The sequence below is a fragment of the Sebastes fasciatus genome, chromosome 3, assembly GCF_043250625.1.
Source record: "Sebastes fasciatus isolate fSebFas1 chromosome 3, fSebFas1.pri, whole genome shotgun sequence".
Lineage (NCBI taxonomy): Eukaryota > Metazoa > Chordata > Actinopteri > Perciformes > Sebastidae > Sebastes > Sebastes fasciatus.
The window spans coordinates 35,134,039-35,158,445 of NC_133797.1; the positions used below are offsets into that span (position 1 = coordinate 35,134,039).

General features: G+C 42.0%; 2 protein-coding genes across 2 annotated transcripts; one reads left to right on the forward strand and one right to left on the reverse strand.

The window, feature by feature from the left end:
- The first annotated feature begins 116 nt into the window (after window positions 1-116).
- On the forward strand, window positions 117-3,075 carry ten1 (TEN1 subunit of CST complex). The gene is made up of 3 exons (XM_074630610.1): window positions 117-289; window positions 1,648-1,805; window positions 1,995-3,075. Exons 1-3 carry the CDS (start codon window positions 201-203, stop codon window positions 2,138-2,140), a joined length of 393 nt encoding a protein of 130 aa, XP_074486711.1. The 5' UTR covers window positions 117-200; the 3' UTR covers window positions 2,141-3,075.
- Window positions 3,076-3,142: 67 nt separating this feature from the next.
- Window positions 3,143-24,092, reverse strand: evpla (envoplakin a). Its single transcript, XM_074630582.1, has 22 exons — window positions 23,862-24,092; window positions 16,979-17,078; window positions 16,732-16,886; window positions 16,404-16,527; window positions 14,712-14,843; window positions 14,552-14,593; window positions 14,066-14,227; window positions 13,830-13,937; window positions 12,927-13,022; window positions 12,686-12,796; window positions 11,365-11,511; window positions 11,096-11,247; window positions 10,910-11,007; window positions 10,581-10,753; window positions 10,105-10,274; window positions 8,708-8,846; window positions 8,414-8,607; window positions 7,776-7,926; window positions 7,599-7,682; window positions 7,265-7,372; window positions 7,062-7,154; window positions 3,143-6,941 (listed from the first exon to the last, which is right to left on the reverse strand). The coding sequence occupies exons 1-22, from the start codon at window positions 23,909-23,911 to the stop codon at window positions 3,564-3,566; spliced, it is 5,967 nt and encodes a 1,988-aa protein (XP_074486683.1). The 5' UTR covers window positions 23,912-24,092; the 3' UTR covers window positions 3,143-3,563.
- Between the last annotated feature and the right edge of the window lie 315 nt (window positions 24,093-24,407).

Consider the following 24,407-nt stretch of genomic DNA (forward strand, 5'->3'; position numbering starts at 1 on the left):
ACGAAGAGCCATTTGGGAGCCGAAAGAGCCGGCTCTTCTTGGTGAGCTGAGACAAATTATCTGGCTCACTAAAAAGAGCCGGAATTCCCATCGCTAGCTGGAAAGCGGAGACAAGTCATGTGACCCAGACCCCGGAAGTACCCCGGAAGTACCCAGACTTCCTCAACACTTTCACATTTTTCTTTCCACTATGCTTCATTATGCTTCCAGCAGCTGCAGTTTTTCATTTCCCCTGGGAAGTAAACTCTGGAGCGGTGCAGGAAGGAGAATCAGTGAGAGTATTTGGCAGGTGGGTTTTGGTTTCTGATGCACCGATATATTGATTCTGGATCGGGGCCGATACTGATTCAAATAGCTGGATCAGATATCGGTGACACGATCTATTCAATTCAATTCTATATTTATGTACTATATACATTATATACTGGAATTATTCATTGTAAAACAAAATGTAACAAATAAATGCATAGATATAAATTTACTGAATTGTTATTTATCATTAAAATAATAAATCGTACACCAGCAACTTGGTAAAAAAATCTTCAAAATTAACAGGAATTACAAGTGTAAATCTTTTAAATGCAGCAACAAATTGGTCAAAACTTAAACAAGACTTCAAATTCCAATATATAATGTGTATAGTATATAATAGAACTGAATTGAATACATTGGCCCCCTTGACACCGATATCTGATCCAGCTATTTAAAGGGACTGTTTGTAAGAATCAGAAATTGGTTGTAACAGCAACACCTGTGGCCGTTAAGTCAGCAAAAGTCAGCGTCCTGTTGCTCGCGCTCGCCCATGTGCGCGCGCTAACTGAATGTGTGCTAGCATCTGTCAAAACAGTGAGGCGACACACGTCAGCTAAAACCACAATATCACCTGCTTGGCAGTAATGTTAGCTGACCAGACGAAGGTCTCTCCATGAATCACTGCTGATCCTTGTGTTGGCTTTTCCTGCTTCAGCCTCCCGACCGCGACCGGAGAGAGACACCGGCACCAGGTCGGAGACGATAACGTTTCTCGCTGCGGAACCCCGTCACTTCACAAGACATGGAAAACCTCGGTTGGTCTGGAGGAGCTGCAGCATTTATTTCTGCACAAATGTCCACTGTACATTTACTAGATATTCTCAGAGCTACAAAGTCTTCTGCAGTGTGTAGTGTGCGTGCATGCACGTGAGGTGGAGCGAGCTGAGCGAGTAATGAGCGCGCTGTGTGAATGAAGGCTGGCAGGCAGGCAGAGGAGTAGAGTACAGCAGAGACTCCGGCCCTGGAGACCAAAGCTACGGTCTCCCCCGCGTCCTCCGACCGCGGCCAACACTGTTTTGCAAGACGGGCTTCACTAGATAGAACTTTGAGGTTTTGGTGCCTCCGTGTAGTTTGTCTTGGAGTCTGAGTCTGAACAACGTAGCCACACGTGAGCACGCATGAGACACCGACCTGGATTGATTTATACGTGTATGAAGTTACAAACAGTCCCTTTAAGTCAGTATCAGCCAGATATCCAATCCGGTATCAGTATCGTTGCATCCCTAGTGTAATCTGTAATAATGCATCATAATGTATAAGATGTTCATATGTAAAATGAATGATAAAATTGTATCATCCAGACTGGACGCTAAACCTTCCTGTTTTATTTTCCAGACTTGTCTGCTATCAGCCTGAAGAGTCCAGGGCCACACTGTCTGCTCAGCATGCTTCAAAAGAGCACCACGTGGCTGTCCACACCTTGTTTGTGGAGCCTTTTAACCCAATAATTGGGGCCCAGTACATAGTTCTGGGTGAGATTGAAAATGCCGAGGGTAAGGAAAGACTTTCTAATCTGTGACTGGGGAATGATGAGTCATTCATGAAGTTTCCTGTTTTTCTTGGGTCCACATATCAATCAAAAAACAGTCTATCTGCAAGTAGTGTAGTGAAAGTACATAGTATATAATACAGGACTTTTTGTCTCTATCGCCTGCCTTTATCTACATCTTTTCGTCTTGCAGGGGTTGGTGCGATGGTCCGTGCCCGTGTGCTGAACTGCGTCGATGGTGTAAACGTTGCCCTTCTACAGAAAGCCATCGATGAGCAAAGGAGCTTCTTCAGGGAGAGGGAGCACAAACAGGGTGATGCTGCACAACCTGCATCCTGATCAGGGTCTGCGTTCATCAAGTTTCACAGGGTGCACATTGAGTACCATAAAAGGACTACAGCTCTGCCTCTGAAGCTGTTTGGACAGCTGTTGCTCAAGTGAACTTTAAGACCATTTGGTTAGAAGAGAGTTTATGTGACTATGTTGTCTACCTCTGACCATAACCGTTTATGATTAATGTTTAATCCTGGGGTTTATTATTTGACAATTAAAGCCCCAAACGACTGGTTTGACATCCATGTTTCTTTTTTTTATCATATATTTTTTATTGACACAACAAACATACTTCCATGAAGACTACTTCCAGCTGGTGGGTGGTGCTTAGTATTTCCTCAACTGATCTCAACATGGCTGGCGGGTCACAAACTTTCTAATTTTACAGCTAAACAGTACACTACAAGATGTTTCTGAAAACATTTGAGGCAAGGAATAGGCATTACAATAACAGAATATTGATTCATATTTGATCAGAGCTGCCTAGTTTGACCGTCTGATTGGAGCTTGCGAGTGATTGACAGCTGGTCAGAAACGGCAGGCTCCAGCTCGGCTCTGATTGGTTGTTTTCCTCCAGTCTGTGAAATCTTGCAGATGCCATTAGGAGCACCGGAGGACACCAGAGGACACAGAGGCACCAGATTTTACCTGTCTCATGCACTACTTTCAGGATATAGTGACTGTTTTATAAAAATAACTTTTTTAATCATATTTCTACCTACTTCTGCTTTAATGTGTTATATTTGTAACCAGTCATTTGATATCAGTTGAGGAACACACCCTCTTCCTCCTGACTCACTTGTGGTGGCTGAGAGGTGCATAAAATGGGAAGCTGTGGTAAAAATCACCCAGAATTGATGTTTTAACTGGTTTCTTATTAAAATATGATTGAGTCTGGTATTACATTTTTGAAAGTAAACATTGAAAAATTGTCTAAATTGTACCAGCCTGTGTGTTTTATTTAAAAGGACAACATACACAGCACAGAAAGTGAGGGAGTCCATGCTCTTTAACCATTATAATTTAAATTTATTGATATTTGTTTCTTCATAAAATATCAAACAAGACTGAGTTCAAAGTGTCAAGGATAGCCCATGCGTAATACAGAATCAAACCAATCTTTGTAAATAGCATTGCACCATGTCCCAGTATCCCTAATAACGCAACAACATCAAAGATAATAAACTGCATTTATATTCTCTCTTTTTAAATTAAATCAAACATCTGCCCACATCAGACATGTTTGGTAAACAAAGGCAACGCAGCAGCAATCATTTGGCTAGACAGAAAGCTTTGCAGTAGAAGACTTTTCCTGAGTCAAAATGCACATTGTAATTAATGTATGGATTTCCCATAATCTAACAGTACATTTAATATTTTACCACATCACTCCACAGACCAGATAACTCCAACTATGTAGTAAACATATCTAGAATCTTGCATATTTAGAGTAACCAGACTCTTTGGAGGAGGCGGGCAGCATTGGTAAGCCTGACACAGAGTCTGTCTTACAGCGATCCAGAGCTTGTTTGTAGCTGATCTTCTCCTTCGTGATCGGGTCTACGATATCCTTGGCGTAGGTCGTCTCGGACTGCAGCTCCCTCATCATTGTGCTGTCGATCATTTTGGCCCCGATGGCGTCAAAGACGCTCATTCTGCGGCCGGTGTTGGGATTGACCAGCCCTCCCGTCAGGTGCTGCGCCTCCATGTAGTGGATGGCGGTGTCCTTCGGCATCCAGCCTTTCTGAACAGCTTCTCCCACGGACAAACACTCTCTGGTCATGGGGTCTTCAACGCCGGCGAAGGCCTTTTGTGCATTGAGTAGCCTCTGGAGTTGACTGTCCTCAATGAGACCCCGTAGCGCTGCCTTGTGAACTGGGTATCTCATATTGTTGCTGATGTCAATGATGCCGCCTGTTGATGCCTGAGCCTCCAGAAGTTTTTGGGCGGTGGTGGGGTCGATGAGTTTACGCAGGGTGGCGCTGCGTATTGTAAAGCAGGTGTTAGTGTTTGTATCCACTACTCCAGCAACTGGGTAGATTTCTTTAGAGGTGGTGACTGAGTTGGTCGAATTCACCGTAGTTTTGGTGGACTTGTGGATTGAGTTGAACTGGGGTTGCTTCTTATTGTCACCGGCAACCAGCAAGGCAAACTCTGAGATGGCAATCTTGCCCTTTTTGTACTGTTGGAGATCATACTCTGTCACCTGGCCTGCCTTAAGGGCCTCTTTGATGGAGTACTGCTTTCCACTCTTGCGATCCTGCAGCACAGATGTCTCCCCTTCAGGTCCCAGGGAAGTAATCTCCTCCCAGTCACACTCCAGCTCCTGCAGGTGAATGTACTGTGGGCGATCAATCAGGCCCTGCAGGTAGGCATCATAAGGGGACATGTCTTTGCCTGTATCTGGATCCAGAATGGTGATTTTGGTGGAGACGTTGGTTTCTTTGGTCCTTGTCTCTGCGTGCTCCTCTTTCTGCACGTTCAGCAGAAGCTCCCGGATGACGCTGTCCCGCTGATGGATCTTGTCCTTTTCTTCCAGGATTTCCCTCTCCAGACGCTGAGAGTCGGACCCCATCTTGAAGCTCTTCTGCCTGCTCGTCTGCGTTCTCTCACTCATTAGCCTGCTCTGCTGCTGGAAGGACAGGCTGATGTCGTGTCTCGAGGCATCGAGTGTCCTGAGCTCCCGAGTGAGGTTGTCCTTCTCCCTCTGTAAGGCATCTCGGTTCAGATTGAGGGTACTCTCCTCTCTTGAAGAGCTCGATTTGCTGCCCATCATGTGGGTGATTTTCCCATTGAGGCGTCTGAGTTCATCTTCCAGGTCCTGTCTGGTAAATTTATGCTCAGACACCTGTTCCCTCAGGCGATCCCTCTCGGATTCGACGGCCTGGTCTTTCTCAATGCGGACAATCTCTTTGTACACCGTCTTCTCACCAGACTTCTCCTTCTGCAGGATCTCAAGCTTTAGGGTGATGTTACGGATGTCTCTCTGGATGCGCAGGATGTTGCTGGTTTCCTTGTCCATGTCTGACTGAAGACCGGTTGTCATCCTCTCCAGTTTTGGGTCTCTTTCAACCTTCAGCACCTCCTCGACAACAATACTTTCCTCGACAGGAGGTGGGGCATTTTCCAGCTGTGTGATGCGCAGTCGGATCTCTCTGAGTTCAAACTCGGCTTGAGTCCTCTTTTGGCGCTCGTCGCTCTCTCTGAGGATCCTCAGTTTCTCTTCCACCTTTGTTCTCAGCTGCTGCAGCTCTAGGTCTATCTGACGGCGGGTCATTACTTCTTCATCCAGGTTCCTGCTGAGCCTGTCGTGCTCCACCATCTGCCTCGGGTCCTTCTGTAAACGCACAACCTCCTGCACAATCACTTTCTCCTCGGGCTTCTGTCTCTCCAGCAGGATGTATTTGTTTTGCAGGTCAAACACCATCTCTTCAGTGTTGCGCCGCACCTGCGCCTCCTCCCGCACAACTCTCCTCAAGCGGTCAGCTTCTTTCTCCAGCAGAGGATCAGCCTCATACTTGATGACTTCTCTGTTGATGACTTTGGTCTCTATCTTGGACTTTTCCGCTTTCCATTCATCTCTTTCTCTCTTGAACACTCTCACTTGATCCAGGTGGGAGTTGTAAGTGGTGTGTAAATAGTTCACCTGATCATTTAGCCTCTGGATCTCTCTCTCATTCTCAGGGCTTCTTTCCTCCTTGACCACCTCTTGGAGAACTTCCCTTACCTCCACCTTGGGCTTCTCAGAACGAAGGATATTCACATCAGTTGTGACCTGGATGTTCTCCCTGTCCAAATCAGAGCACTGCTTGTTGGTGTCTTGTATGTCTTTCCTGAGCCGCACTATCTCCACCTCTGTGCCCGGGTCTATCCGGTAGATCTCATTAACAATCTCCTTCACCTCAACCTTTGGCCTCCAGCCTTGAACTTCTCGGTAGCGACTGTGGAGCACCGTCACCTCTTTGGTCAGAGAGTCGTTTTCAATCCTCTCTTCCTCCACACTTGTTTGAACCCTCTTTGATTCATTGATGAGCTCAGGGTCTTGTTCAATCTTTTTCACTTCCTTAGTGATGATCTTAGGCTTAATGTTAGGAATCAGTCTCTCGAGTGCATTGATCTGGCTTCTTGTCTGGAAGATTTCGTCGTTTAGGAGCTTGACCTTGTTGCTCTCATCAGAAATTTCCACCTCAAATGTTCGCACTGCTTTCAACATCTGTGGGTCTTGTTCCACTTTCACCACTTCCTTCTTAACAATCCTCTGTTTGATGGGCGGTGCCTTCTGCTGCAGAATCGTGACTTCTGTCCTCATCTGAATGTGTTCCCCGTCTCTCACTCGAATTTCATCCCTCATCCTTGCTATCTCGTCTCTAATCTTAGCGGCTTCTATATCCAGCTGAGGATCTTTCTCAAACTCCGTCACCTCTCTGGTCACCAGTTTGGGTGCAGAGCTTTTGAGGGTTTCCTCCACGATGGTGATTTTCTTGTTGAACACCTCGACCTCGGTGTGGGTGGTGGTACGCCTCACGGACTCTTCGTTCAGTATTTTCTGCAGATCGACCAAGTCGCTTTCCAGTTTTGGGTCGCGGTAGTACTGCAGTATTTCTTTCTCCTCGACGCGCTCCACTCCTCTGCGACTCTTCAGTGACATCATCCTGTCTTTGAAGGTTCTCAGGTCTGTCTCGGTATGATTTTTCCTCTCCTTCTCTTCATCCAGCTCTTTTAACAGACTATCTATCTCTAAGGAACTCCTTTGACTGCTTTCAAGCTGCACTTGTTGCTGTGCCACCATTTGGACTTTCTCTTCGTTCTGCAGCAGGAAAAGCAAATTAATTAAATGACAATAAGTTGCGACGTAGTTTTAGGTCGTTTTATGGAAAACATATTTTATAGTGAAGAGGATGTTTTTATTCATGTCCTGTTCTCTTACTTGTACAAGGAGATTCGTAGCTAAGTCCATCTGTTTTTGGCGTTGGGTGTTTTCAGCTGTTGCTTCAGCATAACGGTTCACCAGACCCTTCTCCTATAATAAACAGGAGACATAGCAGCAAACCATCAGCCACCTTGATCTTTTAATAAATGTAACAAATCATTTACATTGTGTTTAAAAACTTGGAGGAATTTAAATGTTACCTCTTTCTGAACAGCCTCAGCCAGTGTGAGCATACGAGGTTTCTGGGAAATAGTGACTCCAGCGTTCTCGAGTGTGCTGTTGTATTTGTCAGCATTGGTCTCGTATTCCTGCACACACACACAGCGAAGAATTATTTATTCAATTAATCAAGTATACTTGTTTTCCCACTCGTTTGCATTTTTTTTTTTTATAGAAAAACCAAGAATTAGATTGGTAATAAAATTATGTCATCAATGATGGTAACAATAGGGATATTTTCTTTTTATATAAAGCCTAGAATCACCGATACACTCTCTTGCTAATATGTCAGAGCATTGTATTATAATCTCTTACATTGAGTACACCCTGCAGGTCTTGAGACAGGTCAGCCACTCTGTCCATGTCATCTCCCTTCCTCTTCAGGTCATCCACCACCCTCTGTGGTGAAACATTTAACAGATGTTAATCAAGCATATTTTTTTACAGATTTACAAAGAACAACGCATATGTGTAAATAAATCACAGCCTCACCTCTTGGGAGCTCTGCCTGGCAGCGACCTGAGACAGACTATCGTTGTAGTTGATCTCGTTTCGCGGCAGGTTGTCCAGGAAGGACTTCAGGGACCTGGACGTACTCTGGAACTCCTGGTTCTTGGTTGCAGCTTCTTGTAAGAGGTTTTCTCTGAGAGGATTCATCAATATGGCAGAAAATTAAATAACTGACATTCAAAAGGTTTTGCTTTCTTTCATTCCTTTTCCTAAAAAATATTTATATCCTAGGTATAAATATCTTAAACCTTTGCCTGACCACATCATCTCAGTATATACTGCTTTCTTTATGTACCGTATGTATGTAATGAGAATGTGAAATAAGGATCAACATAATCCTTTTATTGGCATTATTAATTGCCTTTAGATAGATAGACCAAAGCAAAAAGACATCTCTACTAATGTATAATACTGTATGTTTGAATCAAGGCATAATAGTAAAGTTGTATAGTGCATGCAAACTCGTCAAAGTCTGTCCCTGTTGTTTCATTTGAATACTTTTTATAGGGCTGAAGAGGCAAAACTTCTTCTTTCCTATGCCTTTAATCATCGTTTATCTTATGACTCCTTTGGGGATCCCGAGCTCATTTGATACGGTTTGTTCACAGTCTGTTTCTCACCTCTCCTTCAGCTGGTTGGTCACGTTGGAGTAGCGGCTCTGCAGCTGCTTGACGTCAGTCCTCTGGCGCCGGATGTCAGGGCAGTACTCCTGGTAGCCCTGCTGCAGAGAGCTGCACAGCTGCTCCGTGGTCTCCAGATCCTGACTCAGCTTCTTCATGTCGTCCTGAGCCGCCGCCGCAGACTTCTGCTGGTACTGAAAACAGCAAAGGAGATGTGTGATTTTAAAATTCTGAAAAAGAACTGCCTTTTACGGAGTAGAGGTACGATTTTTAAATGCAGATTATTCTTCTCACCTGAATGTCCTCGGCGCGGGCTTGGATTGCACTTGGCACGTCAGGGATTGGACCGTCGTCACTCAGCTTTTTCTCAAACCCAGAGACGAGGCCGTCCACCTTCTTGATCTGATTCTCCAGTTGGAGAGATGCATTCCCTCTGAAAAAAACAGGATGAATGCATCGATGAAGTGTAGGCCTACTGAGATTACTTAGTTCAGTAGCACAGCTCAACAAAGACAGACAGATGTACGCCTATAAAAATATGAAAATATTTTTTGTCACATTTCTTATTTATCATTTATTGCGTTCTTTGAGGGAATGGTAAAAGCTCCTTTCTAGTCTTCCGACCACTCAAATCGCTTTACACTACATGTCAGCATTCACCCATTCATACACACATTCATACACTGGTGGCAGAGGCTGCCATGCAAGGTGCCAACCTGCCCATCAGGATCTAAACCAGCTATTCCCACTAGTGGGCCTCAGAGTGCCACCTAGTGGGCCATGGAGGTACTGACAAATGGTTAGATTAACCTCTTCAAAATCCAACGGCCGCAATTCTGTTTTTCAGAGGTTGTAGCGGGCGGGTTTTAAGCTAGAGGAAGGATACTGGAATGATATGAAACTATAAAACCTAATGAATCCATTGGTCCCAACCATGTCATGCTAGCTTTTCGGGAAGGAGGCTAAATAACACTTCAAAGTTACTCTAAATTATGGTGAGGAAAAACTGGTATAGCCATTTTCAAAGGGGTCCCTTGACCTCTGACCAAATGAATGAAAATGGGTCCTATGGGTACCCACGAGTCTCCCCTTTACAGACACATGTCTCGGATGCAGTGACAGAAAATGGAGCGTTTTATTTTACGAAAAGTGATGTTGGAGACAACCCGGCACCAGTAAAAGCTCCAAAGCTTGTGGTGAGGAAATATGCCCCTGAATAGTTTGGATTCATAATGGCAGGGAGTGATGGGTGAGGGAAAGCTGAATATGTGTGTGGGTCATTACACCTGCCTGTGGCATAACACATATTTATAGCCCAGTTTGTCATTTATTTGGGTAGGTGGTCCTCGGAATTATTTTAACAATCAGACGTGGGCCTGGAGTTACACAAGGTTGAGAACCCCTTTAGTTCTAAACTAAACGCTCATTCACACACCGATGGCACAGCATTCGGGAGCAATTTGGGGTTAAGTGTCTTGCTCAAGGACACTTCTACATGTGACCGAAGGAGCCGGGGATCGAGCTGCCGACCTTCTGATCGGTGGGACGACCTCTACCTCTGAGCCACAGCCGCCCCCCCAAAAAAGTTTTAATTTGCAGTTTCAAAACAGGGATAACCGTTCTGTATATTCATTGTCGTCAAAAAACCCTCCACCATGTCACTGCATAACGCAACCCAAAAAAACACCTACTTCTTGGTGTAGAGGTCAGCGAGTTCTGCGATGCTGTCGTGCTTATTGTTGGCAGCGCTCAGTTTGAGTGGCAGTGCAGAGGAGCTGGGATCTTTGGACAGCAGGGGCTGCAGGTCAGCCTGAGCTGCCAGCTTCTGCTGCTCCAGAGCCTTCAGAGCCCTGGCAGCTTCCTGTAAGGGACATACGTAGATACTTTAGACACTCATATACTGTAGGGTGTCGTCAAATATCAATCAAATCATCTAGGGTTCCTCCTTGTTAAAACTGTAAACTCAAAAAAAGAAACACGTCATGGTCTAAATGTTTCAGAAGCTTTCTACAGTTTATCTGTGGATCCTTGACGTTGATGACATTTGGTAAATTAGTGGCATTTAACCTAAGTCTAAAGAGCTGATAGATAGAATAAAACAATCTTTAGCTCCAATAAATAAAGATTAAATGAATAACACAGTTGTCTGTGACTTTATTCCCCTCACCTCCTGTTCCCTCAGCCTCTTGGCCAGATCTCCAGCCGGGTCTGAGCGGCTCAGCGGGGCTCGCAGGCGGCTCAGCATGCTCTGCTCAGCGCTGGCCAGGTCACCGTCCAGCTGGTCCAGCTGCTGAGCCAGAGCTGTCACTTTGGGATCCGGTGGGGCAGAAGACACTGGGGCTGAATGAGGAAACAGGGAAGTTTATTGATGGCCTGATCTGACTGTGGTCTTAAGATGAAAATTAAAAACTATTTGTGCAACTAGTCGTAAATAATCATGACGGTTTATAGAACCTATGGTGCCTTATAATTAGGATTTAATTTATAGACAATGACCTGATTGTAGGGACCTGGAGACCTCGGCTTTGTGATTCTTCAGCGATGCCACCAGAGCAGTTCTTCTCTTCTTGATGTCTGCCAGTTCACCACCCAACCTAAGGAACAAGAATAGAAACAGTATTACTGACATATGTTTGTTGTAGCTGCATAATAACACATAATAAATCAGACAGCATTACTTACAGGTCCACTTTGTCAATGGCCTCTGGATCAGGTGGAGGGATCTGGAAGCAAACTCCCGGGAAGGTTTTCGTTGCCCCATCGGTGGAGATAATGTTCCAGTTGTCATCCGAGTTCGATTTCAGGGTGAATTTCTCGCCTCTTTCCAGAGAAGCCTAGATGATAATAATAAATAAAACACAAAGTTTAGAAAAGAAACATTAGCGAACGCTTGAGTTGAACCATCTCAGCTGTGGATATTTGACAGTTTCTGCCGGTTTAGAAGCTCCAACCTTATCTGTCTCCCAGTCACACAGGGACTCCACCGTGATGGATCTGTTGGGGGCGACGCGTCGTAGCTTCAGAGGAGCGATGGTGGTGCTGCGACTCCTCAGGTCGGCCAGCAGCTGCTCACTGTTCTGCACGGTCTTCTCCTCGGCCTGGTGGGAAACAGATTAAAAAGATTAATTTCATATGACATCATCCTAGAATTAAGACTGAATCAAAGTTCTTCATCTCTAAAGTATCTGTAATGATAGTTTAATGCACATTTTGTGTCCAAAACAATATAGCAAATATCCTACATAATGTATCTATTTCTGTTTTTTAAACTTTGGGATACCTAATAAATGTTTTAGTGTGAACGGCGGGAGAAACCCACTGAGTTGGACCTCTCTTTAAAGAATTAATCTCTTTTATTAACTGAGGTAAGGTCGTGAGATTCAGAGTTAAGTAAAAGAAAACAATTTACAAACCTTTATAAAAAGAAAACAAATAACGAAATTACTAAAAGAAAGAAAGTGGCATTAATTATTGGGGAATGTGTACTGTCGTATTTTGCGCACATTTATTATGCGGTGTATAGGATTTGTTTTATTTTATTCGATTTCTTAATTGAGTGTCTTTTTAATATCTGCGAAGTTAAAATTTACAGTTCTTTTTTTCTGTTGATCACGCCTCCTGTCAGATAAACTAATTAAATAAAAATAGAAAATAAAAGCAAACAACATATAAAGATATACAGTCAAGAAAAAAAAAAGATAGGTAGGTATACAAATGCGTATATATAACATACAATAATAATAATAATAATAATAATAATAATAATAATATAAATAATCCTAATTCAGATTTTCCAATGTGTACTTTCTGCTCCAAAACTAACTGCAACTAACAATTATTGTCATTGTCAATTAATCTGTTGATTATTTTCTTGATTAATCGATTAATTGTTTGGTCCATAAAATGTCAGAAAAATCCTCAAATGATGACATCCTCAAATATTTAGTTTTGTCCACAACTCAAAAATATTCAGTTTATTGTCATAGAGGAGTAAAGAAACCAGAAAATATTCACATTTAAGAAGCTGAAATCAGAGAATTTGACTTTTTTTCTATAAAATAAATACTTATTAATCAAAATCGATTATCAAAATAGTTGGCGATTAATTTATTAGTTGACAACTAATCGATTAATCATTGCCGCTCTACTTCATATAACTATATACAATAAGAGAAGTGTGTTTTTCCCCACAGGGAGGTGCACGTTGAATTTATTATGTGCAACGTCGTTGATTCTGTCTCTGTAATAGTGACTTTAGAAGTTCCTCCGTACCTCCAGCTGCAGCAGCGTCTCTGCGTTGCTTTTCTTGCTGACGGTCTTAGGGTCCAGGCTGCTGTTGAGTTTGGTCAGCGTCTCTGACAGCTGCTCAGTCTCCAGGTGGTACTGGAAAACAGCACAAAAACATGTTTGTTGAATGACAAAGAGATACAAAGTGCACAACTTCTCACACAAACTTGACTCAAATCCAGATTATAGTAATGACAAATTGTGGCATACTGTGTCCCATATTTACCTTTTTGTATTCCTCCAAGCTGTCCAGGTGTGTCTCCTGACAAATGCAGAGATTGAGGAATTTCTGCCACTCGCCTCGAACAGCATCTCTCTGAGCCTGGAGATGTAACGTAATGTTATGAGTTAAATGAACCTGGATTTATGTGGCATTCAAATTAGTTTAGAAGGTTAACGTTTTGTTTTTTGTTTTTTTTGGGCTGTCAATCAATTAAAATAGTTAATCGCGATTAATCGCACATTTTTTATCCGTTTGAAATGTACCTTAAAGGGAGATTTGTCCAGTATTTAATACTCTTATCAACATGGGAGTGGGCAAATATGCTGCTTTATCCAAATGTATGTATATATTTATTATTGGAAATCAATTAACAACACAAAACAATGACAAATATTGTCCAGAAGCCCTCACAGGTACTGCATTTAGCATAAAACAAGATGCTCAAATCATAACATGGCAAACTGCAACCCAACAGGCAACAACAGCTGTCAGTGTGTCAGTGTGCTGACTTGACTATGATTTTTTTTTGGTTTATTGTTTGTCTCTCTTTATTATTTATTTATTAATCCTTGTTTTCTTAATTTTGTTTTAGCCTTTGCAAGTAGTTACCCATTTTTTAAAATATATTATTACTTTTTTTAATATTATTTTTGTCCCCTCTTTTGTCTTTTGTCTTCATGACTCTGCTTTGACTTGCTGATGTTCCTACTGTATATTTTGGGAGGATGCATATGTATTGGTATTGTATCATATGCCATTGCCAAATGTTATGTTGCGTATAAGAACATTCAAATAAACAGATCGCAATCTAAAAGGTTAAAGTTTATTTTTAAAGTTAAAGACTTTGGCCCTGTAAAGCGTCACCTTCGCTGTTGACAGCATTGTCTTCTGGGTAATGAGACTTACCTGTATTGTTTCACTGGCAGGGTGCTTCAGTCCAACAAGTCTTTCTCCTTCGTCCTGGAGTTTGTTCACCTCGCTCTCGTGCGACAGCAGGCTGTTGTTCTTGAAGTTCTGATCGAGATCAAATCAAAGTGGGTGTTTATTTACATGTTTGGTTATCCAGGTACAGAACAAATAACTCAGTTTGGAAGAAACATCATCTCATTATTTTAGATTTGTAACAACCCGTCAGTCCTGACCTCATACTGCCTGCGGACATCAGGCGGGTCCACCATGCGGTCACTCCAGTCCTGCTTCTTGATCTTATCTTGCTCCTCTCCCAGGAAGACCAGCTCCTTGTTGCAGCCGTTCATGTAGTCATACAGGCTGTTCAGGTAGTGGCGGCGCCACTTGGAGTTATCCTGAGGAGGAAATTAAATAAAACTCAATAAATCCTGAGAAGTTCTGAAAGTATAAATGTTTATGTCAAAATAAAACAGTACTTTGAGAGCTTCCTTATCGTTATGTATTTCTTGTTGAAAATACAAGATAAAACAAGCGGCGTATCAGTTGGAGAGAAGAGGCCAAATAGCTCAAAATCTGTTTTGTTGTTTGAAGATTTTATTTACCAAGATGCTATAACAAAGAATTTAATTCTGATGCATGAACAGAAGACAGTAAAACGTCTAAGACTGAGGCATTTCTGAAAGATCTCCCAATAAATGCTCAACTCAAAATCAACTCACCAGTATATTGTTGTACTGCTTCTTCAGGGCTAAATAGTTATCCTAAAAGACAAGATAACAACATGTAAGTTGTGGAGAAACAGTTTTTCATGACGATTAAAGAAGGCGAGCAGGACATTAAATGTTTTAATCAGCTTGTGGTGAATGCACGTATGTTCACCTTGTTGCCTGCGGAGCTGACGCAGAGCTGCGAGTTGTAGGCCTCGACCTCTTTGTGCAGGATGTTGTGAGCGGCGACCTGCTTCTCCAGGTCGGCCATGGTGGGGCCGTACACCTCCGCGGTCACCAGTTTCTGAGGGCACAGACAGGAAGAACAAAGTTAATGGTATGTGGAGACAAAATAACCACCAAAGGACAAATCTGACAGGCTGACAGAGCACTCTTAAATCCCAGTCTCTCACTTTGAAGAACCCATCATCAGTATTACTAAGACTGCATACTTCCACTAAGACTCGTCCCGTTCTTTCCGTGGCTGATGCTGAAACACTTGTTCATGCATTTGTCTCGTCTAGGCTTGATTACTGCGATACACTTTTCTCCGGTTCACCTAAATCATATTATATATATATAACCAAATATTAACCAAAACTAGAGCATTTGATCATATTACACCTGTTCTTATTTCATTACATTGGCTCCCTGTACTTCAAGATCCTACTTTTAACTACTTTAAAATAGGGTGACCAGATCCCAACAAACCAAGTGTGGGACAAAGAGTTTGTTTGTGTGCGACAATGTGACACACGTTACCAAGGCTGAGAGATAGTCTACAAGTTGAGGCATCGCCCTGTCGGGGTTTCTTTCATAACAATGACTAATTACATTATCCCGCTTATTACATGGCTACTTACTTAAGAATTCAATAATTTGACACAAAAACGGTCCGCCAGAGTCCGACATCAGAACTGCGCCCATAGCAACGGTTTGTTATACATAGCAACGGTCTGCTATGAAGAAATAACACACCGTAGAACGCCGTGATTGAGCATTCAGAATCGAGTATTCAACAAAGCCGTGTAATCATTTTTATGTAATGTCATATGAAGTTAAATAATAAACATTTCTATTCTGCCCCTTATCTCTTAACATCTCTATGCTTTTGCCCGAATGCATCCATAGATCGGCTCATCTCTTTTTGAGCCGCACGTTTCTTGTGAGACTCACATGAACTGTGTCGCTTCATGTGGTATCCCCCCCCCCACGTGTGAAATTGAAAAATAACTGGCAAATTTCAACAAACTCTGAGAATCACCTGCTTAGAAATACTTATAATAATAAAATATTTTCCGTCATATTCCACCTAAATCTGCATATTTTGTGACGCCGTTGAGCATAGCGTAGCAAAGACAGTGACCGGTCAACCTGCACTTGACCCAAGTGTGCGCAGTGATGACAGCCATCCCTGCTTTCTTCACAGCCATTGGATAAAAAACAGATTTTAAAAAAGCGTTTGACTTTTGAAAACTAGAGCCAATGAAAATGTGGGACATCGTCTCAACATGTGGGACGTGGGACAAGGGATAAAAATGCTGTGCAGTCCCTCGTAAAGTGGGACACCTGGTCGCCCTATTACAGCACTATTACATTACTACTATTATAGCACTCTATAGAGGAATAAGATATATCAGGCAATATACACCGATCAGCCAGGGTGCCCATGCTGACCTAATGTTGTGGCTGATCGGTGTATGTTGTTTGCAGCATTGTTATTGGTTTTCACTGGATTAGTTGACAATAAGAAACATATAAAATATTGCCAGCGTTATCCGAGATCTAAGAATAACATGAATCCTGGACCTTCAAAGGGGTTTTTAAGCTGACTGCCTCAAATGTTCGGTGTTATCATACGTACTTGTTTCTGGTTGAGAACAGGTCCCCAGTCGATTCTGGGCATCAGCGACACGTCGTCGACCTGCTCGAAAATGTCTCGGTAGAAGGCGCAGTCCTTCAACCAACGCTCGTGGAGGAGGAGGACACTGGAGGGCAGAGGAAACGCAAAGAACTTAGTATTTATTGAGAAATTCATTCTGAAATAATCATATGAATAAATGGAGACTAAATAATATTTTAAACTCCAATCACTGTGAGAGTTTTTAATCCTGTTTCTTTGTTTGTTAATGTAATTGTCTGTCAGTCTATTAAACCTTCAAAAAAAGCTCTGAGGGGGACGCCACACTCACTCGCTCTCGATCTCTAGGGCCTGCGGGTGTTTGGACTTCTTGGCTTTGTCGACGTCCAGGAAGAGGTCTTTCAGGAGGACCTCGGCCTCGCCCAGCTTGTCCGATATCTCAGCCTTGTGCTGGGTCGGCTGCTCTTTCTGGTCGTTCTCGCCATCCTGGTGGAAGTAGACAACAGTTAAGGGGCTGCCAGTGAAAGAGATTTGTGCATTAGTTTGTATTTGTGTTTTTTCCGTGTGTGTGTTCTCACCACCGCCAGCAGCTCCTCGGCACGGAGGATGTCTTTCTCCACCGTGTCGGCATTCTTTTGCATCTGGGCGATCAGGATGGCCAAGTTGCCGGCCTGGGTCCTGCAGGGTGAGGAAGAGGAGGAGGAGGAGGAAAAGGAGTCGAAAAAGGTCAGTGATGAAGCCATAACTACAGATCAGATGGTGCATTATCGAGAATCAAATCAGAGTTTTCCTCCATAATCCCTCTCACAGTCCCACTGAATCCTCTGAGAGACTGATACTCACCAGTAGACGTGGCCAGGAAGTCCTTTCAGTTTATCTTTTAGTTTTACATTCTTACTCAGAGGCTCTCAGTGAATAGATAAATATCTCATTGATCATAAATGTTGATGAGAAAACAATGGACTTCTTCTAGTCCATTGTTTTGTGGACCTCCCCTAAAACTACATTGAATCTCTGACCTCCTTGCCTGGTTGTGACGACTGAGCCTCCTTATTTGTTTTGTTGGATTGGTGTTGTTGATTTTTAATTTCAAATTTTTAATTTACTTTATTTATTTTTATTTTTATTTGCGTAGTGTTTCACTATTTTTTGTGTCACTGCTGCTTTAAGTCTTGTTGTAAGTGTTGTCATTAGTGTGATATTGGTTATTTCCTTTATCTTTCTTAATGTTGAGGGTGGGAGGGAAAAACGGAAAGACTACTCATTTGATCTGGTATTTATGTTTTGTAATGTTCTTCCAATTAAAAAAACAAACAAACAAACATTTTATCGATAAACTTGACAAAGTTTTGAAGGTGTAAACTCAGAAATTCCCCCCAAAAAGCCCATTGAACCCAAATTTTAGAGTATCTGGGTTCCTTATTTATATGTTTATCTCAATTAAGAAAGGGAAATTTATACGTTCTAATACCATTAAAGATGCATTTTCAAGAACAGTAGAAAGTAAAATTGGTATATATTTTTTCTTTTAATATGAACTAAAGAGACATGAGGTCAAAAGCTAACTTAAGATCTCTCCGCTATCAAAAATCTGCACGGAGGCAGTTTTCCTTTTATTGTTTTCACTCTTTTGTATTATCTGACTGACGCCCGTCATATCAAGATCAAACACAACCTGATAAATCACGCACTATACGAGACGTAGGGTCAGTATCATTCTGTGTGTTGCTCTGTGTCGATGAGAAAAGGTAAAGCGATGCCTCAGACAGACAAAGGGAGGTGGAGATTCTCCTGGGTGGCAATGAACGTTGAACTACACCCATAAAACTAAATAAGAGGTCCATGTGGGATTTGGAGCTGATGATGATTTGAATAAAGATAACACGGTGTGATGTTACAATCTAATATGAACTGTTTTTTTATGTAAAGAGGATTTGTGGTAACTAAATCTTCGGCGTTTGACTAAATGGCGAGTTAGTGATCAATTATAGGGAATGCAAATCAAATCAAATCATCTGCAAACAGGAGAAATCCAACGAGTTTAAACAAGGGAGGACAATAAAGGAGCTTTGATTGTAGTAAACTTTGTGGTCAAACAGGAAACACTGCTCACTCACCAGTGCTGTTTTTTCTGTTTCACTCACAGTGAATCAGGTTTTTAACTTACATCCCATTTAAAGACAAACTTGCAGGTTGAATTAATTACTCTATTTAATACTTTGTGTGTCCAAATGTGCAATGCCTCAATTCTGATGGTGATAAAAACTGCCTTACAAAAAAACGAGTCCAGATGTCACTGTAGTGTGTACAAAGAAATATCTTGTTGATATTGTTTCACATTAATTCACCTAGAAGTTGCTCTGTCACATCCAAGAGGTTGTGTCTAGAAGGTAACCCGCAAATTGCGAAATCGGATCTGAGATCTGCAAAAACTTGTAAAAAACTCTTGCGAGCCTTGCTGCTCGGTGACCTATTCTGACCTAACCTTAACTATTCGAGATCAATATCTAACCTTAACCATCTGGCGAGAGTTTCCCCAACTTGCGGGTTCCCTTCCAGACACTTCCAACTCCAGGGGAGGCAAATTATGACCCTTCATAAGTCCCTACTCAACTGGCCAGGCATGGGCCATCCTGCCTCTTTACCTAGTGGGCTCCTCCTCCATCTCCTCTCTCCTCACTCCATCGATGACTTCTTATTGATAGAAAACGCCCGGAGCTATCTACCAGGCTCACAACCTACTACTACTACTATTTCTACTGAACATCCTCACAACATGTTAGCAGCATTTACACTCTAAAATCAGTTTCATATCAGTTGGGAAACTAAAGTGAAGACTCCAATATCTCTCCACTGATGTATCATAAATCATTCAAAATGTGACATGTTAAGCATGTTAAACTCTTGCACTTCTCCCAGAGAGTTTATGCAACAGGGCTCATTTTACAACCTGCAAGACTTCATTCATGCACTTTAACCTAAACCTCTGAAATACTAACGCTGATGTGTAACAGCAAACCAAAGACCTCCCTGGTTAATTGACCCACAAACCAAAGCTACCTCAAAGTCATCTGGGGAGAAGACAAGCGTGTGTCATATAAGGTAGATTTATGGCAGCAGCCTAAATGCAATCTTGGCGCAGCTCTGTGTAATGATGGAGCAGCGACAGAGGAATGCAGCGCTCCTGCTCCTCCTCTCCGGCTCTGACTCACTGAGTCACTGAGCTGCCAGCTGATCTGGTTCTGCAGCCGCTCTGACAATGGTCTTCCTATTCCTGCTCACTCAGCAGGAGAGACAGGTATGTGCTGTACACACACACATAGTACACACACACATAGTACACATAGTACACATAATTATTTCACAACTTTCTCCATTTCAGCCACAGAAATACTTGTGGTATTGTTTAAACCACCTCTGACACCGCCTCATCAGTGAGTGAGTGAGTAGCTGGAGGTGAGGAGACATTGCTCTCTCTGCTGGCCAAAAAACAATAATGACAAGGACCCAGAAGAGTCAGCAGAGCTTGGATTAATGAAGCAGTATGATAATGTGATCTACTTTTATTCCACCTGTCCTTTCTCGGGGTGCTTTTGATACTTGTATACCTTGTTTGCTCTCTGAAAATAAATAGAATTCTTATTTTCTAACACATCTTCATGTCAGACACTGAATGCCTCTCGTCTCTGTCTTGATAAAGATTGATGGACTACGTAACAACAACGATAAAGTCAAAGTCTGATATGTTGTGTTGTTATTAATATAGTAGGATTGAGTGCTCTATATTCCAGAATGTAGTGTTAATAACTGATGGTAAATAAGCCTACATGTATATGCTTGAACATGTATATGTATCTTTTACTATGTAAAATGTTAAATCAATCAATATGTATGTATGGTTTATTTTATTAATTATGTGTTTGCTGGCTTTTTACAAATATTATTAATTTTATATATTTTATTATTAATATAAATATGTTATTAATAGGTAATATATTAATTTTATCTTTGTTTTATTTATTATTTATTTATTTTGCTTTTGGTTATTTACATTATTTATTTATTTTTAATTGTTTTAATCTTATTACCTAATTTTGAACCATCATTCCCTGTGCAGATATGTTATTATATGTTATTTTGTCTAGGCAGTGGGGGGGGGGGGGGGGGGTGGGAGAAAAGTGAAAATGCTCTGTGTTAAATATCTGTGAATAATATTCTTTTTCTTAAATAAAAATAATATTAAAAAAATATATATATAGTAGGATAGTAGGATGAGATACTAATTTAAAAACAAAAAATTGTCATTACATTCAAGGTCTCTTAAGGCTCGTACTGAGAAAGCATACAAAAAAGTCTAAGTATTCTTGGCCTATAGACCTAGTTGTATTTAATCTTTTGATTGAGACTTAAAGGAAAGTATAATTAAGTATTCTTGCCTTATAGGCCTACAGAAAGGTATACTCGGCTTGTAGTTGTGCTTACTTTCTGATAGAGTAGCCTATTAAAGTGTGTGTTGTGGAGGACGTGTACTGTCTGCTTCCCTTGAGTATAGGGGTAGGCAACCTTACTGTGCTAATGGTGGCACACGGTATCTTAGCCAATGGCACGCTATATAGCAATAATTGTGCAAGAGTTTCTTTAGAAATGTTGAAGTGTCCTCTCATCTGCATGCCGAATGTTCCCCACCCGCATTCCACTCATTCCCGTCCGACTCTACCTCGTATCGGCTAGTAGTCACCGGCTTCTTCGCATAATTTGTTAAGTTTATTGCTGATGAACAAGACTGATGGAAGGTTGGTCGGGTTGATGATTTCATCTCCGGTGTGGATGTTTTCATAAGGATGGCAGCGTTCTTGTATAGTGCCCTCTATATATATATAGAATTACAAAGTCCTGATTACGGGAGAAAAATATTTCTTAGAAATGTCGCTATGCACGTTGCCTATAGCTGGAATAAAATATCAGATCTGTTGGAGATTTTAATGTGCTGTCATAATTATTTTATTGTTAACCTTAATGTTGATATGGCACACGGATTAACAAGAACATTTTAAAATGGCACTTCACATCAAAAAGGTTGCCGACCCCTGAAGTAGTTAGTTAAACCCTTAAATAATAACTTGTTTTATGTTTAATTTTTTGTGTTTAGTGAGCTAAATGTCAACTTCTAATGGCAAATAATGCACTAAAATATATTATAATGAGTTAAAAAAAAGGACTTAATGAATATTTTGTTGCATTTATATGAATGGCCACGGCTACACAGCTGGCAGCTACGGCTGATTTGACTTGAAAGCAGGATAACTGGATAACCCGCATAATTTCGAAGGGCTTGCCCGCATTTTTTTTGCGTTACTTCGCAGTAACACTCCCTGATTTGGTTACAACTTTTAAATCTCCTCCCAGCTCACAGTGGGATGTTATTTTGGGGGCTCAAAGAGGTTGAATGCAGCTGAAAGCTGGCGCTAACGCTCAGCAGGTTCGGCACCTTTCACATCACATTTAATGTAAATATACAAGTTAAAAGCTCCATTCTGCACAACGACTGTTCACTAAATGAAATGCTGACAGTTCTCAGCAGCGTTATACCATCATCAGTCACAGACTCAATCAACGTGTCACCAACGATGTGAGCTGTTTTGTAAGTGACAAATTGCACCAGCAGAACAAGATGGGCGCCTCCGGGATACTGACATCCGCCCTCATACAGATACCAGCACCCACATGCTTACACACCCACACAGACACACACACCCATACAGACACGCTATCACATCACTATGTTCTGCGCTTTATCTGTGCATGTCGTTTCTAATTATAAATGATGATTTAAAGTTTCTTTACATTTCGCGACACTGTAGGTGGATTTTTAAAGTTAGATACTGCTACCGGTGTGAAACCAAGAAAACTAAGTATTGATTCATCTCTCAGTCGATTAAGCTATTTGTCCATGGATAGAAAATGCATGAACAACAAGTTTGATTAATCATTAAAGTCATTTATCACGTATATATGTGAAATATTTGATGGATTTGCAGCCAAAATGATGAGTCTTTGACGTTTGGTTCTGGATTTGCTGACATTTCATAAACTAAATGATCAACTTGAATAACTAAATAATGAAAATAATCACTAGTTGCAGCCCTACTTTCACCGTCTTAATTGATTTAATTGGTGATGCAGATCTCTGAAATGAACAGAGCAGCATGTCCTGTGTGTCACGGCGTAAAAGAACGGTTGGGAACCAACGCCCACATGAGAGAAAGAAACCAGCTGAGCAGTACCGACTGCCCAGCCCTCATCACACCTCAGCAGTCGGACAACATGTCCAGGGGCCGGGGCAAGGTGGAACCACCCGGTCCTCTCCTGTCTCCTCCTGTCTGTGAAACCACGTCAGTACTGGGACACCCGATAGGGACAATAAGAGGAAACTATGAGTCATTCTGGCATGCTGAATGTGTCTCCAGAGTCTCTCTGTCAGCTCACATACTGGTGGTCAATGTGGATTTGTGTGGTTTTTAAAGCCATTATGTCAATTATATCACCTTAAGTCAAGTAAAGGTGAGAGTACAAACACAGATACAGCCGGTCCTCATCACTCCCCATTGTGAAATCATCTGATCATCCCTCTTTACCTGCTGTGAGATCAGTAACTGTCTTTTTCACATTTTTACAAATGACAATGAATGATCATTTGGCTCGTTACTGTCTACGTCTCTTTAAGTTTAATGCATGAAAAGGACGGCAACATTTCACATATTACACATCAAATGAAGCTTTTTAAAAACGTTTCTTAATCAAGTTGCAGGCTTCTACTGTACTTCCATCCATCATATTTAGGTACTACTTTGAAATATGTACTGTATTAGTGACACATATTTCTACATTTTAAACAGCAGCCAGGTCACACACACTTCTCAGAGGGTAGATTTTTGTCTCAATGAAATATGATCACCAACAACAATGTTTTGCTAGCTGCTAAAAGTCAAAATTTTGGTTCAGATTAGGTGAAATCTGGCCCATGAAGTCATATGTTTTGTGGGGTTTGGGTGCCTGTAGAAGCAGATTGATGAGATTTGTTCTCTTTGTGACTTTCACCTCTAGTCATAAACACATTTTCACTAGTTCCACCTCTTGTCTTTAAGCACACTGTTCCACCTCGTGTTTACAAAGTAAACCTGACCTCAGGGCCCCATTTGCAGCCTGGCAAACATCTCATAAAGCTTTCACCATCACTGAGGATTAACCCTGACATAACGCAGCACTTAAAAATCTGCTTGAGCAAACTATCAACCCAGGCCATAGTGTAACAGGAGGGGGAACCACAAAAGAGGACAACGGCACGCACAGGAAACATGACACAATTCTCTGCTGGAGAAGAACAGGAGGAGGGGTGCTATGACCGAGATACGGTGTCACCACACACATACATTCATACGTGCATCACATTCAATAACTCACTTGCTTGTCTTGCCCGAGACCTTTGTGGTACTTTCCTTTTTCTTAAACATCCTGGAGGTCGTTGGTGGGGGTCAGGACACAAAAAAAATCTCTCCCTCTCTGTCTCTCTCTCTGTTACTCCTTCTTCGTCTGTGTCTTCCTCACCCTGTGGCTCCCACTCTGTCTCTCCTCTCCCTTTGGTTCCTCTCAAACACTCTCAAACACACACGCACTCGCGTCAGTGCAGTGTCTGACGCTGGGAGCTCCTCCCAGACAGGTTAACAGGTGTGTGTCACCGCCCAGACATCCACCTTGTGGAGGGAGACCGGACCGACCTGTTCCCTCAGCTCTCTCTCCCTTCCTCCCTTCCTCCCACCCCCGGTCCTGCCCTGCCTTTTCATCGGGGCCCTAAAAAACACTCTCAGATCTCTCACATGGAGCAGGGACCCTTTATTTACCGTAGGATGCATAATACATGGGGCTGAGGGGGGACACTGAATTCCCGCAAGGAACACTATTTATTTATACCAAATGGTATTCACAAACTGAACACTGAATACAGTTGAG

Coding starts and splice junctions, on each gene's coding strand:
- ten1 (XM_074630610.1), top strand. CDS start 201: ATGCTTCCAGCAGCTGCAGTTTTTCATTTCCCCTGGGAAGTAAACTCT. Junction 290..1,647: donor TCAGTGAGAGTATTTGGCAG/GTGGGTTTTGGT, acceptor TTTATTTTCCAG/ACTTGTCTGCTATCAGCCTG. Junction 1,806..1,994: donor TGAGATTGAAAATGCCGAGG/GTAAGGAAAGAC, acceptor TTCGTCTTGCAG/GGGTTGGTGCGATGGTCCGT.
- evpla (XM_074630582.1), bottom strand. CDS start 23,911: ATGTTTAAGAAAAAGGAAAGTACCACAAAGGTCTCGGGCAAGACAAGC. Junction 7,927..8,413: donor ACCAACCAGCTGAAGGAGAG/GTGAGAAACAGA, acceptor GAATCCTCTCAG/AGAAAACCTCTTACAAGAAG. Junction 7,683..7,775: donor CCAGGCAGAGCTCCCAAGAG/GTGAGGCTGTGA, acceptor GTTTCACCACAG/AGGGTGGTGGATGACCTGAA.